This window comes from Alexandromys fortis, unplaced genomic scaffold (assembly GCF_014885135.2).
Source record: "Alexandromys fortis isolate MF-2015 unplaced genomic scaffold, M_Fortis_MF-2015_v1.1 scaffold_8_1_9099942, whole genome shotgun sequence".
Classification (NCBI taxonomy): domain Eukaryota; kingdom Metazoa; phylum Chordata; class Mammalia; order Rodentia; family Cricetidae; genus Alexandromys; species Alexandromys fortis.
The window spans coordinates 6,622,330-6,641,553 of NW_026067898.1; the positions used below are offsets into that span (position 1 = coordinate 6,622,330).

The window sequence follows — 19,224 nt, forward strand, 5'->3', positions numbered from 1 at the left end:
AATAAAGCCTAGACAGACTATCAATGAGTGTAAAAGATACAATGTATCAGGTAACGAGTCTGAATGTGAAAACCACGTATCTATTAAATATGCCTGACTAATTTAAAAACAGGAAGCCAATTTTTGTTAAAGTGCTGTTCCTTCAAGCTCTGGGCTAAGACTATTACCCCAAAGTGACTTAAAAGAGAAACAAATCACAGGGCAAACACTGACAATACATATGACAGGCACTACCAAAAAATGCAAATTGTTCTTTAATTAAATAATGCCATTCTCAAGTGATATAGAACAGTCATCTTGACAGGATTACTCTTTATATAAATATTCATAAATTAAAAATGTCTCTAGATATGCCGAAGAGCCGCAGAGCATACCTGACAACAGCAGCTAATGCCTCTTTTTTAAAAAAGCACTAAATTCCTCTTGCACTGAAAGCCATTTATTTCTCTGGTGTACGTGAACAAGGTCACTGAGGACACTTGCCTCTCTTAGAACAATGTAAAGAACAACAATCATATACATTTTAAATCGGGGAGATCATAAACATTAGGACACAATCATCTTTTGATGCAGTAAGAAAATAAATAAATAAAAATTGAACACTGTAACCTGATGTTTGGTATTGACAAATCAAGTGTCAACTTCACATACGAAGGACAACGGAGTCTGGTTATTTTTTTAAATGTTCAAATATGTCCCGGTATTTGGGCTAAAGACCTTTAGACTATTATATGTTTCCTTTTTAGCTTAAAGGACTGTGACCCAATCAGCATCAAGCTGCTATGGTAAATAATTTGAAGCGGGGGTGAAGTGACCTTCTGGTCCATGGCACAAGTTACAACTTTCACATTTCTGTCACACCGAACTGGTGAGATCTCATGTTTATATACTACGATACACGCTGAACAAGCTGTCAGTCCCTCACAGTTTTTTAGAAAAATATCTACATTTGTCCTTACGGATGTCAAAATGTTAAACCATCATTTATTTATTTATTTTTTTTTTACAAAAAAAAAAAAGAAAGATGCACATTCATACTGTGAAGTTATTAGGAAAATACTCTTACAAGTAAACTATAGAAAGATAAAATACACTTCAAAAGTATGTGGGTTGTTTGTTTACAATATTCTATAAAGTGCAGAGAAATCCTAAGGAGAGGGGACGCGACCCCAGAACGAGTTTAATTACAGCAACTTTTGCATAGCGACACTCAGAGGAGGCTGGACGTGTCCATTTCCTCAGGAGAGGGGTGGAAGAGGTTCTTCAGAATCAGATTGTGTCTTGGCCAGAAGTCTGTTTTCTTCAGGAATGGTTGCTGATGCCAAATCTCCGTTAAGTGTGGTTCCTGAACAGTGAAGAGGTCCTAGGGAAAAAGGGAGTGGGAAGTTAAACATCTAAGCAATGCTGACTCTGGGCCTCCGTAAAACGTCTCAGGTCTGTAGGAGAAATAATTCTACTACTCTTTGTTCATCTGATAGAGAAACTCACCAAACACCCCACAAGAAGAGTATTGTCACGTAAAAACTTTCGGCTGGACCAGACTGGGAGATCAGAGGCAGACAACACTCAGGAGGCCCTGGGTTCAAGCCCCATCACAGAATAAATCAGGCATGGTGTGAGTGCCTGTGATCCCAGCAGTCAGGAGGTAGAGGCAGGAAGATCAGGAATTCAGTCAGCCTCCAATGCATAGAGTTCAAGACCAACCTGGGCTACACATTACTATCTCAAAAAAAAAAAAATTGTCAACTGATGATTGCAATATACTTAATACTAATATACTAATATGGTAAAATGTAAATTCTCTGCTTTGAACTAAACCATTAAACAGAAAGAAATTTAAGAATGATAATTCTCATCCTGCCAATGCAGAGGCTTTATGGTAAACTGAGGCATACATATACCTGTGTAAATGGATGTGAGACATGTTTGAAACACTCTGAACAACTAAGTTTGTGAATGAATGTCTTTGCCTTCTAAATATTTGAAAACAAGTCAAGTATAGTAGTGCCTGCCTGTAATCCCAACACTGGGGAGGTAGAGCAGGAGAATCACCAAAAGTTCAAGGTTAGGGTCCAGAGTTATACAGAAAATAAAAATTGGTTAAGGAAATGGCTTGGTGGTGAAGGCTTGCTTCATAAGCAAGAAGAATCAGCTGGCTACTGAAACGAGCCGTATTTGTTAGCTCTGGGTTGGATTAGAGGCCCTGCCTCAAAAACAAAGCAGAAGCCCAGCATGGTAGCACCTGCCTTTAATCCCAGCAGGGAGGCAGAGGCAGGGCGCTCTCTGAGTTGGAAGCCAACCTGGTCTACAGAGTGAGTTCAGGACAGTCAGGGCTACACAGAGAAACCCTGTCTTAAAACATGTCCCCTTTCCCCCCCAAAGAGAAGAAGCAAAGAGTAACAGAAGATTACCAGCTCAACCGTGACCCCCCCACATCAATCCACATACACTTCACACACAAATACATTAAAAGATGAAAAGGTAAATATTTAAAAAATGTATCTGCAAGCGGCCAACGGTTTTGTTTGGAGCCAGCAGCACTGGCATCCACACGACATCTTCCTCCAACAGAGCCTGCTTAGGATGCTAGGCAAGTAAAGAAAGGCTACGGTTTTCAATCTACTCAGAACCACAAAGGCAGCTCTGCTGGCTCCTCCCACGCGATGGCGTGGCTCTCTGGAGGACCTAACCACCACTTATTGTGTCAGGTCCACAGGGAACAGGATCCACACTCCACACAACTGACATCCAGTGAACTCTCATGGGAGGTAAGGACTCTCAACAGGTGACAGTCCAGTCCCTGAGAAGTAAGTGTAGCACGACATTTGTGCTCCCTGGAAACCATGGTCCTTGCGATCAAATGTGGCGTATCCTGACACACTGGGAAAGCTCTGGCTCCTTTGAGGTAAACACAATCTTAACAGAAACCCTAGACTCTCCTAAAAAAACAGTCTGCTGCCTCTGACGCTAGGGAGAAAAGGTACAGGAATTAGGGTTGTCATAACCATACAGGTTGCTTTCTTTAGCCATTTTGAGGCAGATAAACAATGTAACATAGCCGTATTTTCTGAATTTCAACTTTATTTACTCTAGAAGTCTATCTGCAATTAATGATTTTTCTACAATACTTTAAAATGGAAACACATAGTAATAATAAAGACATAGTCAATAAAAATGTCTCTAAGATAAAGTATCTACCAAAGATCTTCAGGTCCTCTGAACTGAATAAACAGAATAACAAAGCTGTTGGGGAGAGAATCCGTGAGCACCTGTGAACTGTGGGGGGCTCACGTCCCTCTGAGGAATTCACCTAAAAGCAATGTACAGTGCCCCAGTGGCTGTGTATTTCAGTCCCAGAAACTACGAGAACCTGGGGCAGTTTTGCTGAAGTGGCTGAGGAGACAGAAGATGTGGAACTCACTCTCTGGGTCTTCAGGGGGGGCATCATTACAAGAGTCTGTGTCCGAGTAGGTTCTGCGGCGGCGCTGAGGAAGTCTGTGAAGGGCAGAGGCTGCGTCTCTGATGGAGCAGCTATTCCTGCATATGAAATAAAAAGTGTTAAGCTATGGGCATCAAATAACAGACAGACCCTTTCTTGACTGGGACTTTAAATGGCTTCTCTTCAAGGCCAAGCATGGTGTGCACGCCTATAATCCCAACACTCTGGAGGCAGAGGCAGGGGGATCTCTGTGAGCTTGGAGACCAGTATGGTCTACAAAAGTGAGTTCCAGGATAGCCCAGGCTACAAAAAGAAACCCTGTCTCAAAAAACCAAGTGAGAAACTCCTCTGAGGCTTAATCCCTTATGTGAGCAACATGCCACTCATTTAGAAGGGATGTGTGCGGACAAGTGGGTCTGCCTGGAATGCAGGCAGGAACTCAGAGGCCCTGTCCTAACAGAGATGTCCTTCTAGGAAGAGGGTCCAGTGAGGCAGCAGACAGAGGTGGGCTGCATATATCAGAGAATTTTCACAGGTTTCACAAATGCATATATAATGTCAACCTTTAACTGATGGAAAGAGCAGACTGACGGAGATGCCAGAAAGTTTAGAGATATAAACTCACTGATGGAAAAATCAGAAGACTAAAATGGTGAACTGGAAGCTAGGGGGGGGAAAAAAACAAAATGAAACATTTTTCAGGGCTAAGTATGTAGCTGAGTTGGTAAGGTGTATATGTAGCATGCACAAAGCCCTGAGTTTGAACCGCAGCACTGCATAAACCAGGCCTGGTAGAGGAGGTAAAGAAAGGCAGGAGGATTAGGATTAGGCATGCTGGACTATACCCGGTTTGAGACCAGCCTGTGCTACATACAGCCCTGTTACCAAAACAAAACAAAACAAAACAAGTTTTTAAAACTCAGAGATGGAGACATGGCTCTGCAGTTAAGCACAATGGCTCCAAAAAGGATCCAGTCTAGACCTGCAAGCACAGACGCAAATCACCACCACCTAAGGGCACTTCAGCTTCTGCTTCAGATGGCTCAACACCACTGCACAACCTTGACACAGCAAAGGGAGATATTACCTAGCCATTCTATAACTTATTGTCCAAGGGGGGGGTGAGGATAAAATAGAAACCGTTCTATCATCAAAACACGTTCACTGTCAGATGACTTAGCCTCTACTGTTCTGTAAAGTCCAGCTGTGAAGATGTTTTACACCCTGCGGCCAGGTATATAAAAATTACTGGCTGCTTCCTCTGCCCAAATCACTCAACAAGGATTATGTAATTGCCGGAGAAAAAGACAAAACAATAGCAAGGCTCAATACTTAATAGTCAGCCTAGAGAAACATGCTGAAGAGAACTAATTTCATCATTTTCCAGAGAACAGAGGAGGGCGAGCCCAGCCACTGAGAACGCACACCTCGTGACATGCAGAGCGCCCAATAATAGCCTGGACACTGGCAGGACCCAACTGGAAGGTGAACTTTATACAGTATTGATGGGAATATGGCTTCCTTCCTTTCAGTGAGCTCTTTCTCAGTAACAGCCTAGCATGAATATATGACACTATAAAAAGCTAAGATAAGGGCTGGAGAGATGGCTCAGTGGTTAAGAGCATTGCCTGCTCTTCCAAAGATCCTGAGTTCAATTCCCAGCAACCACATGGTGGCTCACAACCATCTGCAATGAGGTCTGGTGCCCTCTTCTGGCCTGCAGGCATACACACAGACAGAATATTGTATACATAATAAATAAATATTTTATAAAAAGATTTAAAAAAAAAGAAAAAAAGAAAAAGAAAAAAAAAGCTGAGCTAAGAGATGGCTCAGTGGTGAAGAACACTGGCTGTTCTTCCAAAGGTCCTGAGTTCAATTCCAAGCAACCACATGGTGGCCACACCCATTCATAATGAAATCTGCTCCCCACTTCCGGCATGCATGCATACATGCAGGCAGAATACTGTATACATAATAAATAAATACATTTTTAAAAACTGAGATAAAATGTCCTCAGTTGTGGACACTTGAATACAAATTTCTCTCTAGCCACTTGATATATTTCATTACTTTTTTTAAAACAAAATCTATTGCTTGGTGGCAAGTACATTTGTCTGCTCAGCCTTCTTCTCGAAGAAGTATGACCCATACTTCTTGATATATTTCAAAAACCTGAGAAGCCACGACCGCCGGCATGGCAGCACCTTCGGGTTAATTCTCACATGTGAGTTTCCTTTCCTCGGCCCTTTCTGAAGCCGGTCCCGGAGACAAGAGCTAAGCAATACACACAAAGCTGCTGTGAGAAACAAAGCCAAACCAGGCTACTCCACAGAGCTGACATCCACAACGGCTGGCCTGGGCCTGAAGACCTTCCCCATGGGGGCGTTATGCAGACAGAAGTTAGTCAGAAGAAATGGTTAATCTACCTCTCTGAACTGCAGGAACCAGGGTGGCTGGCGGAACGCTTCATCTAGAAATATAAGAGAGAAGAAAAGACAGCTTAATGTTTAGTCAAAGAGAATAACGCACCTCCAATTTATTATCATAACTAACATAAGTGGACTCAGAGAAGCAGACGCTCGGAAAAGACACTTGTCTTCTCCAGACGATCTGAACATGTCAAACTTCCTGCCTAGTAACTATGAACTGAAAATTTCTCAAGACGTAACAAAAAATACTAAGCTTCTAATTACTTACGTGTGTTACATAATGGTAAAGTATAAATAATAGTATGTATAGAACTAACCTACATCATTTTTAGTAATAAAAGGAGCATCTAGCAAATCAGAAAACAGTCTGAACCAATGTCTTTTTCTCCACTTTGTAGAGGGCATAAGCAGAACCTGGCAGCAAAGCTTCTCCCAGGCAGCTTCCACATGGATGTGTGTCAGGACAGTTTTCACAGAAAGCAACATTAGTGTGTCTAGTCTTTAAAAAAACTCAGAAAACCTGAAACCTCAAATAGGCTTCTAAAGCATTTAAACAACGGAAGGGCTACGGATGGAGGCTCAGTGATGTTCACCCACCATGCACAGGCAGGTCCAAGTCTCGAAACTCTAAAATAGAATGACGTCATGTTTAAAGGGGGGGAAACATCCGCTTGAGCAGGACGATAATAAATATGGTCAACACAAAACATAATTTAGAAGATCCAATTTGCCCGCCAGAAAGTAGAGGGCAATACAAGTCCAACGGTTATTTCAGCTTAACGAGGTGACAGAGAAGCTGTCTATGCTAAAGACATTCTTTATACACACGGGCCCACACCTAACCTGCTGTATGAATGCCTTCTCAATGGGCAACTTTGGCTGCCAGCTGCTAAGTCCCAGTTCAAGTGACAACATGTTTCTCGTCCAAGCTCCAAGGATGGCATAAGATGCAGCTGGACACTGACACACCCTTTCACGGTCCCTCCCCTTAGAACTGGTCACCCTCCCAGGACTGGGGAGACGGCTCAGCAGCCTCTGTGAATGCAGCTTCACAGACAGGACCCGAGTTTGCTTCTGTGAGTACACCCACCTGTCACCCAGCTCCCAGGGGATCTGACACCCTACTTCTGGCCCCTCCAGTAGAGACATTCTAGCAAAGGCTCTCTGCTAGATGGAGACAGAAAAACCTCATCCAAAATCAACAGAAACTTCCCCAGTTCATCTGACCAAAATACTTCATGGACACTAGGAGTCCATCGTTCATTGATGAAGACGAGACTTAAATAAATGTAGGAAATGCTCCGCAACCAAAAATGCTGGGGTGGGTGGGAGAACGCAGGAGTGAGCTGGGCCCTCTTCTCACATGTGATCAGCCAGTACCGGTGGAAACACAGCCAGGAGCAAGCCTCCTCCCACACACAGGCTCCTAAGCATTCTCCAAGGAACCTGACCTCACCTCAGGCTCTTCACAGTGTGCCAGAGCAGACTTGGGAGCAGGAAAAGCACAGGGAGCTCACCACCCCCAGCCAAGAGTTCTCAACGTGCAGACTGATCAAGACGCAGACATGAAGCACCTACCACTAAGAGGCTCGGCTCCTTCACAGCGACCTTCTGACACAGAAGACATTTCACAGAGGAAGGGCCAGAGCAGTTAAGGCACTTGCCTACTCAGAGAATCAAATACAAATGCTGACTGTAGAACAGCTCCCACTGGAGGTGTCAAGCGCTGTTTGATAGTACCCTCCGAGAGTCAAACATCACGACAAGGCTTTCATCAAGCAGACACGAGCGCCTCGCTTCCTCTGGGACAACACACACCGCACTGTACACAATGCTTCCCGGACACACAAGAGAGGCAGGGCAGGCCATCCTCAGGCCCTTCAGAGTGGAGAGACCAAGGTATGACCACACATACCTTGAGGTCAGTTCCTCAGCTGAGAGGACCCATCCCCAGCACAGACAAAAGCAGTGCAACCTAAGAACCACACCCCGCCCCCACTAACACTTTCCATTCCCACCCTTACAAAGAAAAGAAAAAAGAGTCAGGTAACAATGGAAGAGAGGCTGAGACTGCTTTGTTGGTAAAAGTGCCTGCCACTAAAGATTGGAGTTCAGATCATAGGCCCTCAAATAAAAGCCATGCATGGTACCACACACAGGGAAGAACATGCATGATGATGAACACCTGCACCACACACGGGGAAGGCCGACTGCAGGCGTGGTGATGGACATCCACAACTACAGGGAAGGCAGACCGAGGCCCAGAGCTCAGCAGTCTAGACTACGGATGAGCTTCAGGTTCAGTGAGAGACCCTGTCCCAAAAACGAAGCTAGGAAGAGAGCAACAGGACATACCTGACAATGAACTCCAATCTACGTGTGCACTACCCCCCCCCCAACAACACAAAGTAATTAATTTATATTTAACGTATATGTGTATTTATATTCCTAGAAGAAAAACAAGAAGTTCCCACCATCTGAACAGGAGACGGCGACACAGGAGAAACCAAGGGGTCGGGATGAGGCAGCTGAAACATCTCGGGTTTAAACTTGGCATTGGCTATCTTCACACAGTCCTCGAGGGTGGTGATGAACGTGCTACAGGTGGCACTGAGCAAGGAGGAGGCTTCGTTCATGTTCTGGAAAACGACAAATAAAGACTGGGGAGACTCATACTCAACCATGAAATCAGGCACATCCTGAGAATCAAGCGAGAAAATGAATGAAAGCTAAGACTCATCACTAAAAGAGAAAACAAACAAACCCGAAGTTATCTACTGTACTGGCGCAACTGGCCCAGAGAACGCAGGCCAGAATGCTCCTTCCCGAACCTCATCTCCAAGCTCCTGAGGAGCTGCAGAGACAGGCCTTGACTCCCTGGAGACAAGAGCTGCTTGGAAGCTTGCCTCTAGCACACAGAATTCGGAAAGCCCCGCAGAGCTTACGGCAGGAAGCTCTGCCCGGCTGGGAGTAAACTCTGTGATGAGGATTCTGTCATCCTATGGAGTGGCTCGGGATGCCCCAGGGCAGTACACGGCGCAGTCTGATCCCAAGCAAACGGGTCCTTTCTGCAGTACCTCTACGCTGGGAGATGAGCGACTCTCGTCACGGTGAACAAATTCCTGGATGGTATGAACCTGCTGCATTAGGAGGTCACAGTAGAGGCGAAGTTCAGACATTTTGGTTTTCAGAGACTCACTGGTCTCACTTATCTCTAAAAGGAACATGTATAAATCTCCAATGAGGTCATTTTCACATTCTTTGGTAATATAACACAACAAACGTTTTAAAAGCAGGCAACGGAAGCTAAGGAAATGGCTCAGTCAACAATACGTTTCCTACATAAATGTGAGGACCTAAGCTGGATCTCTAGCGCCCACGTAAAACAGTTGCACCCAGTGGCGGTCTGTAATCCTCGCACTGGGAAGGATCCTTGGGGCTTGCTGCTCAGCTAGTGTACCCCTATCATTAAAAGCTCTGGGTTCAGCTGAAGTCTCTGTTAGAAAAATAAGATGGAGAACAACTAAGAGGGATTTCCAGCATAAGCCTCTGGCCTCCACATGTACATGTACCCACATACAGAATGCAGGCACGCACACACACACATGCATGCACACACAAATGCATGCACACACAAGCGCATGCGAACATGCTCATACACGGAGGTAACAAACACAGATAGTTATAGCTGGAGACGTGAACTCTTCGAAACAGAATCCCAAGACCCCAAGAAACACCTCCTCCTTTCCTTCACATAATTCAGGAGAGACAACTGTTAGGCTCACATCTGCCACGACGTTTACGTAGGCTGGTTTCCATAGACAACTCATGACTGTGTGCTTTTAAGATGGTTATTTAATGACTTAATTTTGTCTTGTTTAGGGATGGGGAGGGGAGGGAGGGAGGGAGAGAGTGTGTGTGTATATGTGTGTGTCACACACGCATGCACATATCAAAAAACAAGTGAAGAGGGTAGAAGACCCTGAGACTAAGGGATTGCGCTGAGATCATCCGGCCTGTGCACGCACCTCTGCCCACAGACACACCTCGCTAGCCTGACCACCGGGTGCTTTAATGCCCAGCATGCCTACCTCATTCCCCATTCTCTCCCATGTGAAACCTGCGTTTCTACTTTTGTGAACGAGCCTTTGCCTTCTCCTTATTCGTTTTTTCCAGTTCTGATACTCCTTTTACTTTTAATACATAAATTGACACTATGTTAAAGACAGAATCTCATCTACCCACATAGCACAAACGCTTCTCCACCGATCACCCCCATCCCGTTTGCTTTGCTGTGTACTTCAGCATACAGACGTTGCTGGCTTCTAGGTAAGAACAGCCACTCCACAAAATCATCTGTTAATTCTCTTCCTTTTGGCTCCCTTCTCGTATTTCACTGTCCTCAGAATTCTTGAGGCAGTGCTCACTTGCTTCTCCTCAGTGACTCTGGGCAAACTCTGCATCCAGCTAGCATCTCAGCTCTTCACCGGCCATTATCTTTTAAAGTAGAAATCAAAGTTGCCAGGGGAAAAAAAAAAAAAAAAGCAGCTACATAGTAGATGCTGGTCTTTCAGAAGTGGCTGAGCCAGGCCAGGGGAGCTGCCTCCCCACAAAAAAAAAAAAGAGAGAGGAGCAGCACTCCGTATACCTGACCTAAATCAATTCTTGCACAAATTTAAGAATGTTCCCTTGTTGTTGTTGTTGTTTGGGGGAAGGGGTATGCTGTGCGCGTGTGTGGCAGAAAGCATAGCTAGTGCTACACAGCTGTCAAGGCCAGAGGCTGCCGTCAGGTGCCTCTCCATGACTGCTCTTTAACGTCACGAGGCAGGGGCTCTCCCTCAACCCAGAGCATCCCGTTCAGCCAGTCTAACTAGCTAGCTTGCCACTGGGGTCTCCCGCATCCACAGGGCGGGCAGCCACACCCACTCAGCTTCTGTGTGGATTCTGGGAGTCCACACTCCAGTTCTCAAGCTCTTTGCTCGCTGAGCCATCTCTCCAGCCTCTGCACAAATTTATCCTCTTAAGGGTACAGTTCAGTGGCATTAAGAACATTCAAAGGCTGCGCAACCAGGACCATTGTCCGCCTAAATAAATTCTTATTGTTCCCATCAGAAACTCTGTCCCCACTGAACACTAACCTCGTTCTCCTCCATGTAGGCACTACACTATTTTACCTTCTTTTTTTTTCTACTTTACTTACTCATTTAGATAGTCTCACTATGTAAGCTCCCACGAGCCTCAAACTCAAACTCCTCCTCCTTCAGAATCCTGCCTGTGTCCATTCTCCTTCCTGTCCGTATAAATCTCGCTCTCCTTGGCATTTGAAATGAGTGCAATCAACGCTCCTCTTTTTGAGACAGGCTTATTTCACTAGGACTGTGTCTGTAATGTCATCATGTTGCAGTATGTGCCGGAATTCCCTTCCTCCTAAGGGTGAATAATATTCCACTGTATAGGAACCACATGTGTTTATTAATCAGGTATCTGGAGACATTTGGATTGATCCTATCTTTCAACTACTTCTTGTCCCTCATTGCCTTTAATTTTTAAAAGTTCTTTATATGCATAGACGTTTGCAGAGTACAAGCTCAAGCCAGCCTCCAGATCAGTGTCCCCCTCTTTTGAGATGGGGTCTCTCGCTGACCTAGAGCTCACAAATGAAGCAAGGCTGGCCGGCCAGTGAGGCCCAAGGATCGGCCTAGCTGCAGCTCATCAGGGCTGGGATTATAAACACGTGCCGCCACGACTGGCTTTTTACATGAGCGCTGGGCACTGAACGAGGTCCTCGTCGTCCTGCTTCTTCAATGACCAGTTGGCCACAGTTTCCCATACCACTGAACTTCCTTGGAAACACTTTACTTGACCTCATAATGTATCAGCTGACTGAAGCGCTGCCTTACCACCTGACTCTCCTGAGACCTTCCCGTGGTTTACCACGTGATTCTCCTAACTGAGACCTTCCCGTGATTACCACGTGATTCTCCTGAGACCGTCCCGTGGTTTACCACGTGATGGCGATCTAGGTAAATCTTCCACATGGCTAATTTCCTCCTGGTCCCCGAGAGAGGACAGCCTCACTAACGCTTAGAAAGTTGTCATCACCTTTTTCTTTTGCGGTCCTGGTGTCAGTCAAACAGGCTTTGGAGCTCCCCAGGGCGACCAGCCACCTCTGCCTCTCGGCCGCGTTGACCGCCTTCATGTAGAAATGCTGCTCCCCCGGGATAATCAACTCCATTCTCGTGTTGTCCGCCGAGTGGACTGTGAGGACACACAGCACAGTCTGGGTCACTCCCTAAGAAACAACCTTCTCCCTACCACCCAAGGTGGCAACGGTACCAAAACGATGCCAGCACACGACAGCAAAACACACGACTCACTTTTACCCGTACTAGAATTTCAACGCTGTCATCTGAAGAAGCGAAAAAATTAAAAATTAGGTTTCCAAAACATCACTTTCAGGAGATGTGGCGGCGGGGAGGGGGGCCCAACAACAAGATCGCAAAAACCCAAAGCCAACGCATTACTCAGAGAAATGAAATATCAAGTTCAACACAGGGAGGTGGACTACAGTAGAAATTTTTTTTTTTTTAAGTTTTTTCAAGACAGGGTTTCTCTGTAGCTTTGGTTCCTGTCCTAGAACTAGCTCTTGTAGACCAGGCTGGCCTCGAACTCCCAGAGATCCGCCTGCCTCTGCCTCCCGAGTGCTGGGATTAAAGGCGTGCGCCACCACCGCCCGGCTACAGTACAAATTATTTTCATTTGTTTGGCATTTATTTGCGTATTAATCTGTCTGCCTGTGACAAGGTCTTACTATGTAGCTGAAGCTGGCCTGGACCGCACTAAAGAAGTAGGCGACCCTCAAACTTTCTTCTGCGCTCTCCAGCACTGGGGTCCCAAGTATGCGCCACCACGCCCACACAGTTCTCTCCGAACTCATTTACCGTGACGTTTCCATACCTGTGTATATGTCTATCTGCTGGGATTGTGGCCGCAAAAAGACACCATTAACAGAACAAAAGCCAAGCGGGAGGACGTGATTTGCAAGCTCATTCTCACGATACAAAGAATGGTGCCAAATCAACATAAAAGACAGCCAAGCTCAGAAAACCAGACCAAGAGCTGAACGGGGACGTTTCAAGCAGAGGACGTGCGAGAAGCAAGCTCTCCACCACGGCACCACCTCCTCAGCCCTAAGAAATGTGTTCCCGCCACTTCATTAATATGCGTAGTGCGCTTTCCTTGGGCCCATTATGGCAGATCTACACTATTAGGGTAATGGAGGGAAAGAGCTTAGTCACCCTCTCCCCAGTACAACAAGGGAAAGTGGGAGTTTACAGCCAGGGTGGGTGGGGTGAAAAACTGAAGATGATTATGAAGAAACCTCTCGGGCAAATAGAAGTCTACTAAAGTGATCTCATAAGAGCTGCCTAGCAAGTGCAAGAAGGCCCTGAACCCAGTTCCTAAAAGAGCACGCTCTTTCCTCCTAACCACCTGTTAGAGCCAAATGGACACTCCCTGACTGAGCTCCTTCAAGGCGTTTCTACCCTGGCTCGTAAGCTACCTACACAGCGGCACTCTGGATGTTCCCGGGTGATGAGGACACAGCAAAAATGAGCTGCACAGACCCCGGCAAAGAGCGCGTGACAAGCTAATGCTGGTAAATGTTTCTATAAGTTATACAGCCATGACACTCTTCCATTAGAACAGTAACAACTCTTAATTAAAGGCTGAACAGAGAACACAGCAGGCATGTACACTCTGGAGAAATCAGTAGACATCACCGTCTACTCCAGGCTGACAATGTTGTATGATGAGAATCCCCGCATGGAAGAGGAAAGCAAGACTTAGTGCCAGGCCAGTCTAGACTACACACAGAGACCCTGTCCCAAAACAAGGACTAAGACGAGGAAGCAAAGGAGGAAAAGGAGATGAAGTGGTGGTGGTGGGGGGGGGGGGGCTGCATTACTAAGGAGTCTGAGGTTAAGATAAAGGGGCAGAACTATAGCTAAAGAATATGAACCCAAAGCAGAAAAGAAGAGGAAGAGAAGAAGAAAAGGAAGGAAGGAAGGAAGGAAGGAAGGAGGGAGGGAGGGAGGGAGGGAGGGAGGGAGGGAGGAAGGAAGGAAGGAGAAAAGTTTCTTCCCTCCTTGGCTAATCTTACTTAGAATTACCATAAAATCATCAAAGTAGACTCCAGTGAAAATGTAGTCACTGCATTAATCTCAAATAAGCAAATACACAAGACAACAGGACGCCTCTGGGTATTTGATGGCTTTGAGAAAAGCCCTCAGGCAGGACTGAAGCCCTCAAGCTGTGGGGGATGAGGGGTGGACTTGAAAAGGCTGGGGGGGGGCGGTGGGACTAAACGTTCATTCCTCTGGTGCTATTATTTCCCCTTTAGTTCTCCTTGAAGAATTTCAATCTCCTCATTATCATTTTATCTGATTTCAGTCTACCCACCTCCCCCCCCCACACACACACACACAAGAATGGATCACATCGTGGTCTGTGAACTTTCCAAGAAAATTACCCCAGGACACATTACTTCCCCTTTTGGAAGAAAAGGAAACCGTTTGTGTTCGCTCAAGCTCAACTGCAGTCAGCAAGAACCCAAGCTTCTAACTTCTACTCCATACTTTATCAAAACCCCCCACAGAGAGGCCTGCTTCAGCCACAGAGCTCGGCGGCAGCCTTTCCGACATCTTTCCAGGGAGGGTGAAATGAAAGCAAGCATCTAGGTGCTACAATAAATGATCTCTCAAGTCAAACAGGAAAAAAGCACTTGTGGCTTCGATGCAGGAAACATTTATAAAGGGGGGCATACCACACCTGTGTTCAACAGAGTTAAATGCTATCCTTGGATCCTGAAAGGGAGGACTTGAAAAGAAGACGATGGTGAGAAGACACTTACTCTCCTCACCTGGAGCAGGCTGTGGAGCCCTCGGCTTCCTTACCTTTAATCTCACACACGGCCATTTTTATGCTTCCTTTGCTCCCTTTGCAGACGTCATCCTGGGAGTCGTAGTAGGACAGGATCCCATTATCTAGAACAAACCATCGAGGCTGCCAACCTGGAGAGACCAGAAACCAAAGCAGGTTAATAAATGATTCTCACCACATAGAAAACTGATTTCCACCACGCCCCATTAATCCTGGACTCCCAGTAACGTCCACACAAGTGAAGTTTTTAATGGCCAACACTTGGCCAAGATGTCCTGAGATCTCTAGATAGATAAAGAAAGGGCTATTTTTGTTCTGACTCGAAACCTTCTCTTTAACCCAGAAGATGCAGCCTCAACCACAGCTGCACCCAGGCACAGAACAACTGCCCCTTTCCAGTATATGTATAGAAGTGTAGCGTTTCTTCTTCAGAATGCTTGGAACCACCAGCGTTTCGGATGCTGGATTTTGGATTTGCATACGCACAATGAGATACATGAGGAATGGGAGCCAATCTAAACATGAAATTCATGCCACGTCACCTAAAAGTAATTTTATATAATGGTTTTGTTTTTGACTTTGCCTTATCACACAAAGTCCGGTGTGGCGTTTCCCTCTTGTGAGTGTCCCTTCAGCCCCTTAAAGTGTGTGTGTGTGTGTGTGTGTGTGTGTGTGTGTGTAATAATTGGGTTTGGAAGCATTTCCGATTAAAAAGCTACTCATCCCGTAATGGAAAAAAACCCTACGGAAACCAGAGGTTTTGCCCCAGTTCTGTTACCATTCTTGGTGGTTAACCTAGAGTAAATATTTTCATCCCAAGGAGTCTGTAATTCTTTCTCCAAAATAAGTGGACTGACCGAGTGGACCAAGCCTCAGGTATCCAATGCAGCCTCCTTCCTTCCCTCATGGAAGATGTTGCCTTTAAGCAAATGCCCATGAAGATGGGGAAAGCTAGTGAAATCCCCATTTTTTTTTTAAGGCAGATGTGATACCGTATAGAAAGAGCTCCTCCCCTTCTCCCATGCTCCCTCCACAGCTCAGGCAGAAATGCTACTGACTTCAATCACTCATCTTGCTGACATTTCCTCGGCAGTTAGAGCACACACCTATCAGGCTTGGTTCGAAAAAACGCTGTAACCCACAGTAGTGGCTTTCCTCAAAACGGGACCTACATTGCTCTTGCAAGCCAAACTCGTGTTCCCTGGACCCTTATCAAGCACGGTACCCATCGACAACTTGGCGGTCACGCTGGAAGCAGCATGACTGTCCTCACTGTTGCCATCATTAAGTCCCCATACAGTGTGAGTGGTCGAAACGAAACGTGCCACCGTGAGAACACTCTGGCCAGAGGCTGCGGAACCGTTCATTAGTCCACGTTCTCCAGGAGCAGACAGTACCACTATCACAAGCACCTGTGAGTCCAGCTTGAGGAGCGCCCCCACACTCACTCATAGCCACATAAATAATATAAATAAATAAGACGAGAAGGGTGGGGTGGAAGGAATTTAAATACAGTACTCACACAGGGAAGTCTAGAAAAATGTAAAGGAATGTCAAAATAAAAAAAAAAGGTTGTGGGGGAGTCACTTGCCGAGCATGTACAAGGAAACACAATGAAAATAATCTGTAATGTATGTCTACAGTGACTAAAAGAATGAATTAGTACTAGTTCCCCGTGGAAAATTATAAAGAGGCGGTGAAAATATAGTCTTCCACCTCAGGTCCACCTGGGCCAGTAACACAAAGGCTTTTGAAAGCGCTAATGTTCACCACTGCATTATAATGAGGCAACAGCTCTTCAGAACAAACGGATCACAACGATTCCTTCAGAATCTGCAGGCTGGGAAAGTCATACAGCTGAGTGGCTTCATCTAATCACAAGCTGGCTAGTCATCCCCACACACCTTTTTGAAGAAATATTTAATCCAACTTCCTCTAACTGGTTCACATTTTATAGTACAGTAAAAAGACTGGTAGGTTATTTCCTGTTTCAGTTTCCACTGTAACAAGCAGTTTTCTCAAACTATCGCATGTTACAGAAACGTGTGCTATCCAAGAAAAGGAAGTCAGGATTAACACTGTCATTACGCTAAAGTCCTTCAAGACCAGCCAGTATCAGCAGCTGCTCTTCCTCAGAGCCAAGTTTACATCTTTAAAATGGAAGCCTCCCAAACGACAGACTTCAGCCGCTCTTCAATGCTTACTAGAAGTTAAACTATATTGCACCCTAAAAACTAAAACCCCATCTTGTGCTGGCACCCCCCACAGGGCCACATCTCACCCCAAGTGAAATTTCCCCTCCAGTTAGGACTCAGGGAAATAACTGCCCATTGCATCAGACCACGCAGAAAATGCTCCTCTGGCATGAGCTCCAAAAACAGAGTACTCAGAAATGTTTGCCTCCCCAAGCCCAGAGAGGCTGTGGGCCTCAGAGCTAACACGCCTCAACCGGCAATCTTTGCTGTTAGCAAAAAGAATCTCCTTAAAGTTTTACTGCTTCTAGTAAAAATGTGTCATTTACACATTTTTTTCCCCTTGAGGCAGAAAATGTCACTGTATTACAAATATTAAGCCACTTGCTATGGCAAATCTGGCTCAAGCCAGATACAACTAAGCATTTAGCCCTTACAGGGTTTACCTGCAGAGTCCCACAAGATAGGAGGACACGAGTTGCAAGCTTCACAGAAAGACTACCGGGCTCAATACAATACTTGGGGCAGAGTGAGTGGGCAGGAAGTACCGGGCTCAATACAATACTTGGGGCAGAGTGAGTGGGCAGGAAGTTAAAGACCGCTCGTTCTCTGGACTAAGAATCTGAGGACTGCCCAAATTTCCCTAAAGGCCGCCAGTCCTTCTCTAGTTTGGTGAGATCACCGGATTCAGAAGCTGGAAGGTACCTCTGGGGACAAAATAGCTAACCACCCAGATCTAGGCCAACCGGGATCCGGAAAGAATACCTTTAAACGTTGGTTATGGCAGAGATCACAGGATGTGGACTTAAGGCGTCTGTCAGAAGCCAGACTTCCAATATCACAGGCAGGGGCAGTTCCCAGCTGATGATGACATTTCTATACACTCAGCTTTTCTTCTAGCTGCCTGCTCTTTACGTGTGTTACATTCCCAACTACGCCTCACAATGACCAATATCCCCACCGTGTTGAAATGCGCTTTCTTCTTCTATGTCTCACAATTACCCGAAGCGCAAACCTCAGTGAAAACCAATCCCTAAGAAAATTCTCTGAGAACAGCTTCCCAAAGCACACTTGATGAACTCAGACAACCTCAACAAGTGGAATTTCAAACCAGTGGTAAGACAATGCAAAGGAACACAGAAAACATACCTTCAAATTAAATGATTTGACACACACAGAGACACATCAATTAACAAAATGCTGTCCACAGAGCGTGAAGGAAAAGAGACTGTAACGACACGCTTAGGGTGAGAGGGGACTGTTCACTGTTCCCGAGGCACAAGGGGCCACGCAGGTTGCCGAAGGTGCGTATCCCATCCTCGGGATGGTGAGCTGACTCGAACTCCCCGTCGAAGCGGTCCGGAATGGGCCCCACGAGGCGCAGTGAGCGGAGGGGTGGGGAGATCGGGAGTGGAACTGAGTGCCCTCGGCTTGGGACGAGTTGACCGAGGACCAGGTGGCCCGCAGCCCCGCGCCGCCCTCCCGGTACCTGTGAGATAGTTGGTCCACTTGTACAGAACCCCTTCCATGCTTCAGAGCCCGGCGCCACGCATCCTCCTGGCCCGGCGCCGGCCGCGCTGCTGCGGAGGCGCGGGCCCGCAGCCCTCCGCCCCGACCCGGCGACCCTCAGAGGCCCGGCCGGCGGGCGCCGCGTGCTTCTCGGAGACCGTGGGGCGTGGACATCCCCAGCGGGTACGGCGCGGCGACCCCCGGGGCCTTCCCGCTCCGCCGCCGCCGCCGCCGCTGCTCCACGAGCCCCGGCGCTGCCCTCCTGCGCGCCCGCCTTCCTTTCCCCCGGGCTCCCGGTTTGTTTTCATTGACCCCGACGTCGCTTTCACTTCCTGGATGAAAGGGGCCGGCTCGGCCCGCGAAACCCCTCCCCGGCGGCGGGGCTCCGGGACGGCCGCGTGCCCGAGGCTGCGCTGCGCGCCCTCGTGGGGTGGCTTAGCGGTCCCCGGTTCCCCGGCTCTACGGTTCCCCAGCATCCGAACTCCCCGGTCACCCTGCCCAGAGCTGCGGCCCAGGCCTCGCCTCCTTCTGGTCTTTTTCAATAAAATCAAGGGTTGTTCATTTCATTTTTGCTTCCAGGGCTCTTACCCGGGGAAAGTAGGAAGTTGTTATCACCTAGGAAAAGCCTGGCAGCACTGGCACCGGCCTGTAATCCCAGCACTCTGGAGAAGATGACAGGCCAGCCTGGGCTACAGCGGGGGGGGGGGGGGGG

The 19,224-nt window shown here is 46.8% G+C and overlaps 1 protein-coding gene across 1 annotated transcript; it reads right to left on the minus strand.

The window, feature by feature from the left end:
- Positions 1-231: 231 nt before the first annotated feature.
- Positions 232-18,791, minus strand: Plekha3 (pleckstrin homology domain containing A3). Its single transcript, XM_050120820.1, has 8 exons — positions 18,493-18,791; positions 14,826-14,942; positions 11,974-12,129; positions 8,949-9,085; positions 8,346-8,510; positions 5,869-5,912; positions 3,422-3,537; positions 232-1,363 (listed from the first exon to the last, which is right to left on the minus strand). Exons 1-8 carry the CDS (start codon positions 18,530-18,532, stop codon positions 1,239-1,241), a joined length of 900 nt encoding a protein of 299 aa, XP_049976777.1. The 5' UTR covers positions 18,533-18,791; the 3' UTR covers positions 232-1,238.
- Between the last annotated feature and the right edge of the window lie 433 nt (positions 18,792-19,224).